This window comes from Leptonotus elevatus, chromosome 1 (genome assembly GCF_054856555.1).
Source record: "Leptonotus elevatus isolate MCC_2025b chromosome 1, RoL_Lele_1.0, whole genome shotgun sequence".
NCBI classification, from domain to species: Eukaryota; Metazoa; Chordata; class Actinopteri; order Syngnathiformes; family Syngnathidae; genus Leptonotus; species Leptonotus elevatus.
The window spans coordinates 26,716,722-26,730,833 of NC_141239.1; the positions used below are offsets into that span (position 1 = coordinate 26,716,722).

The 14,112-nt window shown below is 41.8% G+C and overlaps 1 protein-coding gene across 3 annotated transcripts in view; it reads right to left on the minus strand.

Moving 5' to 3' along the window:
• Positions 1–3,906: 3,906 nt before the first annotated feature.
• Positions 3,907–14,112, minus strand: part of LOC147181429 (ubiquitin carboxyl-terminal hydrolase 22) — a 38,359-nt gene continuing 28,153 nt past the window's right edge. For 2 of the 3 annotated variants that reach the window (XM_086088215.1, XM_086088207.1), the window contains 8 exons: positions 13,800–13,959; positions 12,716–12,824; positions 10,728–10,886; positions 9,231–9,357; positions 8,708–8,799; positions 8,105–8,167; positions 7,316–7,465; positions 3,907–4,828 (listed from right to left, as the gene is read on the minus strand). In XM_086088215.1, coding sequence (XP_085944341.1) covers positions 4,786–4,828; positions 7,316–7,465; positions 8,105–8,167; positions 8,708–8,799; positions 9,231–9,357; positions 10,728–10,886; positions 12,716–12,824; positions 13,800–13,959 — 903 coding nt within the window. In that variant the 3' untranslated portion in view covers positions 3,907–4,785. Of the gene's footprint in view, positions 4,829–7,315; positions 7,486–8,104; positions 8,168–8,707; positions 8,800–9,230; positions 9,358–10,727; positions 10,887–12,715; positions 12,825–13,799; positions 13,960–14,112 lie in introns of all 3 variants that reach the window. The other variant, XR_015096406.1, reaches the window with a different exon arrangement.

The following is a 14,112-nucleotide window of genomic DNA, read 5'->3' on the forward strand; positions in this document are numbered from 1 at the left end:
GAGCCGCCGCAGCTGCGTGCCGGTTGTGACGTAAGAGACGCAATAGCGAGCGTTGACCAAAACACACAATTGTGCCAATTTCTGCCAAAGTATAGAACATTTGATAAAACCACTATCATGACTATGACATTCAATAAATATGAACATACTTACATTTATGTGCCTCCAGCTTTTTGTCACGCCCTGGTGAGATCCGGACGTTGACGTCACGCGTCCCCAAAATGGGCATTAGCAACTTAGCGCAGCCATTTTGGCAGCATGGAAAACACGCCTGCCACTTTGAGTAAACTGCAACAACAATGATTGACAGCTGTTGTGGACCAGCTGCCACAACGAGAAGAGGCAAAAAAAGGATTGTGCATTTAGCCACGCAGAGGGCTAATTTATTACGTGACGTCATCATTAGGGAGACAAAAAAAAAGGAGAGATCTCCGTGAGATGAGATGAGAAGCTCGAACAGGCTCGCCTCATTTTCACAAAATATTATTTCTACCTCCTCATGCCCAAAAAATCGGAATTGAGCATTAAGGCCTGCAGTGTGAACGTAGCCTTAGTCATGTAGATGTAGCTCGATTGTAGGCCTATTAATTATTAAATGACGGGAAAAGACGTGATCGGGCACTTTTACTTGATAGCTGAATTTGAATCAGCAGATGCTAACTGTTAACACATGCAAAATGTGGGGGAAATAATCAGTTTCGTTAGTTTGTGCTACTACGGTTTAATAGATATTACACAGCTGAATTTAATAACGGACCAACACCATAAAGAATACTTTTTACGGCAGGGATGGCAAACTGCGGTCCTCGAGGGCGGAGTCCTGCAGGTTTTAGAGGTTTCCCAACTCGAACTGCAGCGGGTTCCAATTAACAGGATCATTATCAGGCTTATGCAGAGCTTGCTGATGAGCTGTTCATGAATCAGCTGTGTTGAAGAAGGGAAATATCCAAGCCCTCAAGGACCGGATCTCGCCATCCGTTATACGGCATGAATGACGGCGGCCGCCGCCCAATGAGCAGCTACTAAGTTGCTAACGTACATGATAACACTGCAAGACTTGCGCGAAACTGCTGACTTTGACGGCATTTTGACCACAGATAAAGGGGAAATAAATCCGGATTGTCCAAACTTGTAAAGCCTTTGTATGATCAGATTTGAAAGCACTCATCAGAGTAAGAGAGAGGGGAATTCCACGTAGCAATTGGCACTCCTGGAACAGCAATCCAACCTGTCCACGTGTACATGTATATCATGTTCTTTTCATCAAAAAGGATAAACGATTAAATGCTGGGGGGGGTTGCCATGGGGGCCTTGACTAGTAAGGCAGAACTTAGTAGTGATGGGCATGACAGTTTTTTTAAGTGAAATGAATCTTTAGAATCAGTTTATTAAAAAGAACCTTTCAAAAGATTGGTTCATCGAATCTTTTTGTCAGGTTCTATTGTCACCGAGTGTCTGAAAACAGTGACCAATTGTCATCAAAACTTGCATATTATGCACATAAATTTCCTACTCTTGTCCACCTCCCTACAAGCGATCAGCACATTTGGGGGTTTATTGACATAATGTGAGCTCCTAAAAAACATGATCATCTCTATAAAATTTAATATATTGTGCTCATTGATATGTCATTTTACTTTTACAGATTGGACAAGACTAGGAATGTGCGTATGAATTTTGAGGGCAATTGGTGTCCATTTTTAGACTCCAGGCGGCAGGCAGGCAGGCAGCTCCCCTAGCTAAAAACACACAGCTATCAAGGCAGCAATTAATGTTTCTCAGGAAGCATTGATTGTTCTATATCTTGGGGATTTATTTATTGATGAAAGCAAAAGCATGGAAACGGCCTGTTTCCTTATTTTCTTATAAGATAGAGAGCTGCTTTTGCAAGTAAAACATCGTAATATATGTGCAATGATTTTTTTTTCTTTTAAAGAGCTCAGTATTGTTCATTCGGTAATGTCATCATCATTGCTCTTTTTTTTATATATATATATATATATATATATATATATATATATATATATATATTTATTTTTTTTTTTTGTATGTGGGTGAGTATGTGTATGTGCGTGCGTGCGTGCGTGCGTGTATTTGTTAGCTCACCAAAAACCTATTGGGAAAAAAATCCCATACCGTTCACCGAAACCGAACACCGCCGTCAGGAGACCCAAGGGGACCAAAGAAGGAAAGTGAAATCCAGCACCGACCAGACACCACCCACCGGGCCACCCACCAGAATTCTTCCCCAACCCCAGAAACATCTAAATTAAAACAAATCCAAAAAAAATAAAAAATCAGGGAGACCCAAGAGACCGAAGGAGACTGAGGAAAGGAAGGAAGGACAGACGAAGCCGAGTGAGATCCACAGACACCAGCCTCCACCGATTCAATGACCTGAGGAAGAAGCAGATTGTGTCTGAGTTTCGATAGATGCTGGTGTGGTAGATCTGGCATGCATGAAAATCTCCACCAAAGAGGGAAGCCGTCGACCCCTGCCAGGACAGGGCAAGCGCAACACCTCAGGGCCCCCCAGGCCGCGGCAGCGCCAAAGGACGACCCCCGGGCCCCGCCAGGGCCACCGGCCGGAGAGCAAACCCAGGAGCAGGAGCACCCCCCACCCCAACACGGCCTGCGCCCCCGACCCAACGCAGCAGGACGGGGCACTACAGGCCCGCCAGGCACCCCACCGGCCCACAACCCCCGCACCCCCACGAATTAAAATTAGGAGCAGGTGAACCGGAGCCGAGGGAAATGATATTCCCACGCTCCGATCCACCCGCCTCCCAAGCATGTCACTGAGTGTATGTGGTGCATTAAAAAAAAAAAAAAATAGGGCAATGATTTTGAATGGACACATTTTGTCTGGTCCCTGCACTTACTACCGCCAAGACATGGGAAGAATGAGTAGAGGGGAAGGGAGGGGGGCATCGATATTGTCATTCGGAAGGGGCGGATTTCAGTTGCTTACTGATTTCTCCAAAACAAATAGATGAAATTGAAAATGCACACTATCATTTTCCTGATTAAAAAAAACAAAAAAACAGAATGAGAGTTTATGAGTGAAAAATGGGCCACCCCAGACTTGATGATCCCTTTAATGTTGGAAATTATGGAGATCTGAAGCCAAGACCCTTTTTCAAGGTGGTACTTGGTGTAAAAAGTTTGCCAATCACAGCAAAACGTGGTGACACTATTTTTATTTTTTCTAAGGTAACCCCAAAATGTGTTGATAATATACATATTTATATATGCGTGTACACATTGGCTTTGTTTGATTCAGGAAATTGCATTAAGTATGTTGAAATTAAATGAAAAAACATATAAGACGATTTGGGTGTAAATAAATAGCGGATTACAAGCAGCAAAATGTCACATTATAGCGACATAATTTAGTGTGAAATCGCTGATTTTCTTCTCAATCCAACAAATGATTGATTCTGGGATTAAGTTGCATGCCTTTCTTAATTTCCTTGTTTCCTTATATGACCAGCGGGTGTCACTATAACCCCATGACCCATGTGCTCCTATTTTCAACGCACCGGATTACATTGTAATATAGTTTTGGGCCTTACCTGAAATGTTCCTATAAGGGCACAGTCCATCAAAATATACCTAAATTCTGCCCATGTGTATGCTCTTTATGTGAAGTGCGGTGTTTATTGCACTGCAGTGCGACACGCGCTGGCGATGCAACGTTTCCATGGAGAAGTTATCACCCGATGAGGCTCGGGGCTGTGGTGCCGCGCACGCGCAATCATAATCTGCTTTATAGGGCCACGGTACACAACATTAACCACGATGAGGTTCCATTAAGGACCCATTATTATCAAAGGCCGCAGTGTGGTCACATGCCTAATATGGGCCATATATTGGTCCATTAACAGCAAAAAAACCCAAAAAAAAAACAGGTGAGCGTCCTTTTAATCAGCACCATCATGATCATATACCAACAATTCCACAAGAATGAAAGTAGCATATACGTCCAAAAACATTTCCAGTAACAGGAACAGCAAAGGACATATGATTCATGTACTGAAAATTATTTTTTACAAATAAAACAAAAGTAGTAAACAAAGAAAATGTGTCCATGAGTGCTTGAAAAAAAAAAAAGTCCCTGCCATTAAGCAGATTTGAAAACATCTGAGGGAGTACACCCACGGTCCAAAGGGTTTCCATGGTAACGCTGGCCTTAGCAACAGGCCAGGCGGGCAAGTGTCTCTTAGCTCTTCCAAAAAATAAAATAAAATAAAAAATAGATCCATTCATGATATTATAGCCATAAAAATGTGTTTGCAAAGTTCTTAATATGTTGATTTTTTCCCCCTCATAGTTAATCATATTTATTTTTTGCTTCCCCATGATGCATAATGATGGGCTTCAGAGTTAAATGCTTGGTCAGATGAGACGAGAGCACCGTGGGAGTTTTTTGTTCTTTTTTCCCCCGGAGATGTCAGTATACTGTCCTAAGATGTGCCCAGAGATGTCTCTCCTCTTCCTCCTCTTCATTCAGTTTTGTCAAGTAGATGCCAAGAAGTAGTTCAGTGCTTGTTTTGTTGTTGAAAGGTTGCATGTCACACGTTCTCTTTTATTTTTTTTATTTTTATGTCCTCCACATTCAGAGGAGCAGCCTGTTTTTTTTGTTTTTTTTAAATAATAGTCAGTTAGGTAGTTCAGGTAGGCTTGTATGTGTGTGTGTGTGTGTGTGTGTGTGTGTGTGCGTTGCCAACTGTCCACCAGTGGTTCTTCATGGTCAGTGGTCACGGAGGGTGGAGAGGACGAGGACTACTCATACTCCAGGAACTGTTTATGGTAGAATAAGAGATACCTACAAGAGAGGGTCAGGGTTCAAGAAAGAAAATAAAGATATATGATGTAAAAATATGCACAAATGTTCATCCTTTGTTTCATTCCATTGTCAATAGAAGCGAGAATTTTGTGGTGTGACAGGGTGAGCCAACTGTCACACCTGAAATTTCATTCCATGGCGTCTTGGGTTCTTTTTTCTTTTTATTATTGTTCTGTCACCTTCACACTTCTTTTTTTGCAACAGTTCTAAAATATTTGAACGGATAAATTTCTCCAACTAATTTCCCAAAACGTAACAAATGTTGAATGCGCTCACCGCCTGTGACACGACACGTTCTGACAAAGCGTGTCACAGAAGAGGTATATATGAAATGCTTTAAAATTTGTAAAATAAATAAATGGAAAGTAGTTACGTTTTTACACATCACGCTACAATTTGAGAAATTGATGTCATTTAATTTTGGGAAACCGCATCATAATACTTGAATCACTCAACAGTAGTGGTGCAACGGATCCTCATTGATCCGTGGTCGGTTCGGGTCAGGCCCCACGGTTCGGATCACGCCCGATCCACGGATTGGTTGGTGGAGGAAAAAAACAAAAACAAAGTGCACATTCACAGCGGATAACATTCAGGCATGTCAAGGAAGCTGAAACATACTCAACGTAACAGCCTAACTTCAAAATAAAGTTGAATACAGTAATACATTGACGGCAATGCAAATAACCACACTTTTACTTTGAAGTTGGCCCACGTCGTGGCATGATAGCTAGCTTGACTTCCCTTTTAGACGTTTCTTTGATCAACATTGGAGTTGCGACCAACATCAACACAACGCTATCCCGAACTCACGTTCAACCGCTTATTTAGGATGCTAAGAAACCGCTAATTAATTACGCCGTCATGGTATGATACGGCAGAAGTCTCCGATGTAAGTGGCTAGCGGCTAGCTGTTAGCATTACCAACAAGTTTGACAGCTGGTACCTGGCTTACTACTAATTATTTTTCAATATTCTGGACCAAGGCGACTTTGTAATTCACTCTCCATGTTTAAAGGAAGGCAATGTGCCTTGAATTGCACGTTGAGGTATTTTCATTATTTAAAAAAAAGAAAAGTAGAGAGAAATATAAATTTGTCTTCATTTATTTTATAAAACACTTTTGCCCATTAAAAAAGACAAACATTCAACTCAAAATGTTAAATATAGCAATTTAGATTTTAGGAAAACAACTTTGAGCCAATAAAACCTTGTTATTTTACCATGTATAAAATAAGAATATTTCTGCCTCATGCCACCCAATGATGTAGTGCTGTTGGCTTCATCAAGCCGTGATCTCCAACTCTCACTGGAGCGGTTCGCAGCCGAGTGTGAAGCGGTTGGGATGAAGATCAGCACCTCCAAATCCGAGACTATGGTACTAAGTCCGAAAAGGGTGGCGTGCCCTCTCCGGGTCGGGGATGAGATGCTGCCCCAAGTGGTGGAGTTCAAGTATCACGAGTGAGGGCAGGAGGGAGCGGGAGATCGACAGGTGCAGCGTCTGCAGTGATGCGCACTCTGTATCAGTCCGTTGTGGTGAAGAAGGAGCTGAGTCGAAAGGCAAAGCTCTCGATTTACCGGTCGATCTATGTTCCTACCCTCACCTATGGTCACGAGCTGAGGGTCGTGACCGAAAGAACAAGATCCCGGATACAAGCGGCCGAAATGAGTTTCTTCCGCAGGGTGTCTGGGATCCCGCCGGAGGAGCTGGTTGAAGTGGTTGGGGAGAGGGAAGTCTGGGCTTCCCTCCTAAAGCTGCTGCCCCGACCCCGGATAAGCGGTAGTAAATAGATGGGATGGATGGATGGATGCATATTGCACTTAAAGTTGGGTTCCTTAATCCTAAACGGCTATATTAGGCATTTTGAATTTTTTATTTTTTTAAATGGGAACAGGCGTTTTACAAAATAATTGAAGACACTAAATTCTAGATGGCTATATTAGGCATTTTGAGTTGATTATTATTTTTTTTACAGTAATTTAAAAAAGCAAAATGTAAAATAAATGAAGACAAAGTAATCTCAAAATACAAAATAAATGAAGACAAAGAAGTCTTTTTTTTTTTTGTTGATCCGAACTGTGACTTTTGAGATCCGTTGCACCACTACTCAGCAATGATGCAAAAGTACAACTTGCATATAACTTTTGGCATCAAAACATTTAAATTGTTTTGAAATATTTATTTACGTTCAATTGCTACCTTACAGTAAATTGCATATGCAATTACTATTAAGAGAATCAAGTAGGTTTTGATTTTCCTATACTTAGGCACAGTTGTCATGTTTAAACTTTTTTTTTTTAAAGGAAAGCTAAGTATTTTATGGTCAGTTTTTTTAATTTTAAATATCAACTTAATAGGTTTGTGTTAAAAATGCATAATTTGTGTGTGGCGCTGTAGCAAATCGACACCCACGTGGAGGCAGACTAAGAGTTGCTTGAGTGAATGTTTGCAGGGTGCATTCTCACCCTTCGCTATCAAGTACATCCTTAATGCTGGCCTTGGTGATGATGGCGTCGTCACATTTGAACCACTGGTCCTTGTGCTGGCGGATGAAGCTGGTGTAGTGCCCGCTTTCTAACGTGCCCTGGTGGTTGACCACCGCGAACAAGGAATACCTGGACATGCGCAAAGACAGCTTTTTTTTCTAAGTATGCACCAAATGTCCTCAAACGGTGGCCGCCGACTAACAGTGTCTCAAGTACTGTCGTTACCTCAGTTCATAGACTGTACCATTTACACTAAGCTAAGCTCATTTCAACTCAGTTGCAAACCAAAACAGCAGCACCTGCCAAAGACGGTCTCTCAGTTTAAAGGCAGAACTTCTGAAACACCTGGTGTATTGGATCTCATAAGATATTTTGATGGATTTGTGATGGAATTTTTCCATATAATCAGCCCTGTGTTGTAGTTGTTGACATCATCTTGGAAAATATTACTTGAGTAAAAGTCTTAATATATCTGACATTTGCCATACTTAATTATCAAAAGTAATTTTCTGATATTAAATGTACTTAGGTATTGGAAGTTATTCTACTTCCCATTGCACTCATTGTCCAAATTAAGTAGCAAATTTAGCAAAAACATATCACATACTCATATTCATCATGTGTTTTTTCTTTATGGAGTTTAAACAGAAATTTCATTGAATCCTTCCTCAATGCTACACTTTGTTTTTGATGTTGTCATGCATATAATTTATGCATAGATAAGGTGCGCCGGGTGAACTTCTAAACAGACTTGATGTATATACTTACTTATTATCGTTGTTTAACACGTCCACCGTTTGTTGATACTGTCCATTCATTCTGCTCTCTTTGCTGCAGGAGAGAGAAAACAGGAGGTGAGAAGAAAAAACAAAAAACAAAACGTAGCACTGCTGCAGAACGTCCACCATGTGACGCCATTGTCCAATTTGTGCACACGTCTCTCAAAAGAAATAAATGGACTGCTACATGCAGGGTGGGGCTGCACACAGCTGCATGCACTCACACACACACACACACACACACACACACACCAAACCATGCATTCATCTTCATTTAGGAATATTTGAGTATGTAAGTGTAAAACTGAACTGAGAAACTCATACTAAGAATTGCTTCTATCATCTATATATATAAGGTTAACAAAAAATGCTCAAGTTTTCAGAAAACAAAACTACAAGGTTTCCAGTAAATATTGATACTGGCCATTTACATAACTAAAAGTAAAAACAAATAATGTATATATTTTTAAAGAAATGTGTTCTACCTAATTTGCACTCATTGGAAAAATAACATTTTTGCATCCTGTTACACTGCTAACACTTCAAAATACAAAGAGCAAGTCGTTATTTTATGTGTTCTTATTCCCCCCACCTGGATGCCATAAAGGGCGTCATGTCCAGTTCGAGAGGAAAGGAAACGTATGTAGTGATCTTCCGCCGCAGTTTGGCCGAGTGCTCGAACCGCTGCGGACGGCCGGACAGAGAAAATGAGAGAGGAGGGAGATGGGGGAGAAAATAGCAAGCGAGATTTAGTAGAGCCACAAACAAAAACAAAAAAATTATTGTTACAACATAGATAATACAACGCAGCTTGTTTTTAAATCTAGCTGTTACATGTGGGTGAATTGCTTACAACAGCAAGGATTGGATAAAAAAAAAGATCATCTTTTAGTCGGCCTGTTCTTCTGAATTGCATGAATATATTATGAGCGTCCGAGTCCATGGTAAATAAAACATGGCCGACGAGGGAGCGCTGTACCGGTGGTTAACGTCAAAACTATTCTGGGATGACACAAATGGACCCAATTATGGAATAACAAAAAGGTGGTCAGGCCAAAGATGCAATTCAATTGCTTCTAGGGTTGAGACAGCGGACAGTGGATGTCCGGACTCACTTTGAGATGGAAACACGCTACAATGGGCAGCTTCTTCATCGTCAGCTGTTTGGTGGACTCCTGGTAACTATGGCAACCGCCACACTTGATTTTGGCACTGCTTCCTAGATGCTCGGGCCGCGTAAACCTGTGGAAAAGTCACGGAAAAGGGGCTTACATATGCTGTTATTTTTTACTCCTCCTCCATCCATTCATCCTGCATTGCATTGCATGTCGCTACAACCAAAAGCCACTCATCCTCGCCGGTGTTGCCAACGCCTCTATCACCACGGCAACCGGCCCTGTAGCTTTAATAGACTTTGCTGCAGCGACTTAGGGGGTGTGTGAAGAGCCGCAGCAGAGGGGAGGGGGGGGAAAAGTCAGAGGGAAAGAAGATGATGATGGTTGGAGAGGGTCTGAGGGGGAGAAAAAAGGAATAAGAAAGAAGAGGGGAGAAGGGAGAAGGGAAAAGACATTGCAAAAATGACATTCGCTCTGCCAATAACAACACAGGCTTAGAATAGCCCTCTACTGTATGGTGCGCTTACAACATAAAGGAACAACCATTTCAAATAATGTAAAGCATTAACTGTCGTTTTTCGCAAATGATAAAGATACCAAGGGTTTCCCCCCAGTGCCTTATACAGTCAATCAGGCCAGGCTTTGCTTTTCCAAGTCTATCCCTGACCACCAGGCTTAGCAAATTTTCTGGGGGAAACCCTGGATTACTTGGATGTGAATACTGACTGTAATGTTATAGTTTTGTTATGTTGTTTGCAGTGATTTATGTTGACTTAGCATCCTCTAGGGGTGAAATGTGTATGACATCTGATTTACGTGAGTTGACGTCAGTTTTCAATCCCGTGGCAGCACGTACTGTAGTCGGTGGCGCGTTGGCACACGTAAGGCTGTAAGTGACTATTTGAGTTCAATTGCATAATTTTCTTTAAGATATATAGTGTTATAAAATAAAATGTTTTGGGGAATTCAAATGTTGGTAAAAATGTGTTAAAAACAAGTCATTGAAGATGTTAGCCTTTGTTAGCCACTTATGCTAGCTGACTTGACTTTGCTAATTAAGCTAACTACGTTAGCGTGCCTTGGTTGTTTTATCTACTCTAATTCAGAACGCAAAAGTGCACTTATTGCTGTGATAATTATTTCTTTACATTTTGTGATTGGTGTATGCTAATTTAGTTAGAAAACAATGCTAGTGAGACATTTTCAGCGCTGTACTATTGTTGTGCAGTAATGTATTTTCGTTTGTTTCAGTTTTACATAAAATAGATAAAAGATACAAGCCACGTCTCGTCTGTTAAATGTCTATCGAGCTGGATAGAACAGTCACACATCTAGTGAGGACAGATCCCTGACGTATGCTATTCATTATCTATTCACTGAATCTATTATTCATTTTATGGTGTTTCAACCTCCATGTTTCATAGACAAGTAACTGATTTATTGCATCACAGCACAGAGGTAGAATGACTAGAAAAGACAGTTTCATGTGAAGTTTACCTGCGCAGGCAGTCTGTGAGCGTCGTGGAGCCCGACAGGTGGCTTTCTCCGTTGACTGTGATGCCATCGCCTCCGGGACTGAGGGGCCAGAACGGCGTGGAGGAGCCGGGGAGGTCCAAACTGATGTCCCAGAAGGGATCTATCGTCGTGGAAACCCCGCTGCAACGGTGGCGATAAGGGAGAGAGACGAACACAGGGCACATTATCATTCAAGAAGTCAAGCGTGGTTGTTTGTTTTGTGTATATGGAGCTTTGTGTCGCATTAGATGATGAGAGGATGATGACATAAGTGGTAATAACATGAGCTTCAACTGCAACCATGTTTGAGCAGGCGTTTTCCTTCCATTTTAAAATCCAAATGTTAAACCTGTTTAATATTTACGCTCACAAAATCTGGCGTGTGTCGTCACGGATTGTGTGACTGTGATGTGAAAAAGTATCAATACAGATTAGGAAGCCACCTGAATCTCATGCTGTTGACGGACACAAAGAGGGGCAGCAACAGGTTATTTTGAGTGTATTAGGTGGAATTATGTTTATTGTGTGTGTTGCGCCGTACTGCCCATCTCGAGAACACCGCACACTATAAACACACACTGCGATTGCACAGCAGGTCTCTCGCATAAAAAAAAAAAAATAAATCAGTTAAGATGGTAAAAATCGGTATGTGCTCAGTGGTCACCCCGCTTCAGTGCATGCAAAGCGATCGCAGCAATGATGGCAGTTGAATGAACCGATGAGTCATGCTACTGTAATCCAAAGAGGTAACAGCAGGTGGCCATTGATAATTTGCATAACACGGAACCCATTCAGTGCCATTCCTGAAGAATATATTATATTGTACAAATACAGTGGAACGTTTGAACGTCTCGGAACTCGTACAAATCGGACTTCAACCCCAAAAATCGGAGTAAAAAATGCCTCGGAGTTTAAACTCATTTTCGGGCAAGCTAAGCCGAACGTACCTTGAAAACGGGTAGCCGAGTGAAGCCGAGCGAAGTCGAGCAATGCCGAATGCTCACGTTGCGGTAATTGAGACGATGCACTGCTCATTTCCAATCAAATCGTGAATACTCCCAGAGGTACTCCATACTTGCGAGTGCATTTGGATTTTTCCACAAATTTTCTTCACCATGGGCCCAAAGAAAGACAACAGTGCCAGTGGCAGCAAAGAAAAACATACAGTGCTACAAAACACAGTGGCATTAGGAAGGAGATTATCGCGCTGTTGTAACTACCGTGACTACTTCTGTAAATACTGGCACGAGGACCCTTCTTGGCTGTTCAACAACGTGCCGGATGTTAAACAACGCACGCAAGGACCGCTTAGTAGTCTAACAATATGCCTAGTGTAAAATACACCAACTCAGCACTCAACTAAAGCTAGCATTAACATAGCATTTATCATCCACTGATGCCATCACACCACAACAAAAAAGTTGAGGTATTGTTTTATTGTTTAAATACTGTACAGGGTGTAAATGTAAAAAACATAAATATAAATTAAAATAGGAATTTACTGTTTTTGGAGCTTGGGAACGGATTAATTGCATTTACATTATTTCCTATGGGAAAACATTTTTCGGAGGTTGAACAATTCGGACTTTGAACACTTCGCAGGAATGTATTATGTTCAAACTCCGAGGTACCACTGTATAAGTAATAAGTGAATGAGGATTTGATAGGGCCAAAATGCTCCACTAGCCAACCATGTGCAGTTCAATATGAGCAGGGTGCGGCTTAGCTGGCTGGTGGAGCTTTTGCAGTTCAGTGCAGTGTGCTGGTGTTAATGTGACAGAACAGGTCGGGGGGAGGCAAACCAAGCTTGAGTAGGGCTGCTGTCTAGACAACAACACCCCCCCCCCCCCTTTTATCGTCCTCCCACCCACCACTACTGCCAACTCTAAAGGGACTCGGCCCATTGCGAGGGGATGAGAGGTGACATGGAAATGTTGCTACTTTTGTGCTCTTATCTATTTTGCACTTACTGGCAAACCTGACAGGTAACGTCCGACTGGAGCCCCCCGGTGAAGATTTGGTCGATGATGCAGTTACAGTGGTTCGGATTGTTGGCCTTCTTCCCGTTGTCGTTCTCTCCTGCGGAGCACAGCAAGCAAGGTTGAAACGCAGATAACAGAGCCTTTAACACATTCGTAGGCCTTCCTCCCACTCACGGGCATGCCAATAGCGGCGGGACTTATAGTGCCTGGTCAGCCTGCCATTACTGCACCAAATGACTTTTGTCAGTACACAATATCGGCCATCTCCTTCAGTGCGCTTCTTGAATGTAAGATGGTGTGTGTATAGAAAATAGAGCTAAGGTGTGCCTCAAAACAAAAGGATTTGGAAACACTGGGAAGTGGAGCTTCTATTTCGTCCAAGTGGCAGTGCCGATTACTATTTATTAACCAGTGATTTGTGGTTATTTCATGCTTTGTATTCGTATAGTGATTTTAAAAAGGGGGATTGGTGTACTGTTACCAGTTCCAGTTTTTCCAAAGAAAAAACTGATGTTTGCAAATGTCTTATTTTGATTTAACACAGAAGATAATACGTCTTCTTTCATGAAGGGCTACAGAAATCAGTGAAAAATTACTGTTGATATGCTGAAATCAAAAGAATTTGGACAATTTTAAATCTAAAAAATGGCTCGAAACGATTACTCGATTATTAAGATAGTTGTCGATGAATTTGATAATTGATTACTTGTCGATTAATTCATTATTTTTGACAGCTCTGCTGATCTGAATTTCACAATACCCTCTTCTATGCTTATTTATGTCAGTGGCAGGAAACAGTTGGATTCTAGTCAATGAATGTAAACGTTGACAGCAGTGAATGAGTTAATAACACATTTATAAGTATTTAAATTGAAACATGCCAGATAAATGCTGAATATCCCGATATGACTATGAGGTGGAAATTTTGCAGGATCTTGTGTGAAAGCAGGTTCACTTTACAATTGGCAAAAGTGCACACACAGACAAACCCACCCATGTAAATGACCTTCCAGCAATTGTGACCAAACAGACCCATTTGCACGTCGCTATTTATGTGGGAGGCCAAGCTTACTGATGGTGTCCCCTTTGCAGTGCCGGTGTAGAACATCCAGCGCGGCGATGAGGAACTCGTGGGCGTCCTGCTGCTCGTAGCCAGCGAGGTGGCGCGCGTGCGTCCAAACCAAGTGCAGCAGCCGGAATGGAATGTGAGGCGAACGGTGGCCCGAGTAAAACTGCGGGGAAGGAGAAGCAATCATATCAATTGCTATCAAAAATGATTTATTGACCAGACGGTGGTTAACATTTAACAAAGACTTCATCCTACAAGTTCAATTAGATACAAACGCGTGTGTAGATAGCATATGTCTGCTTTCAATTGATATCCA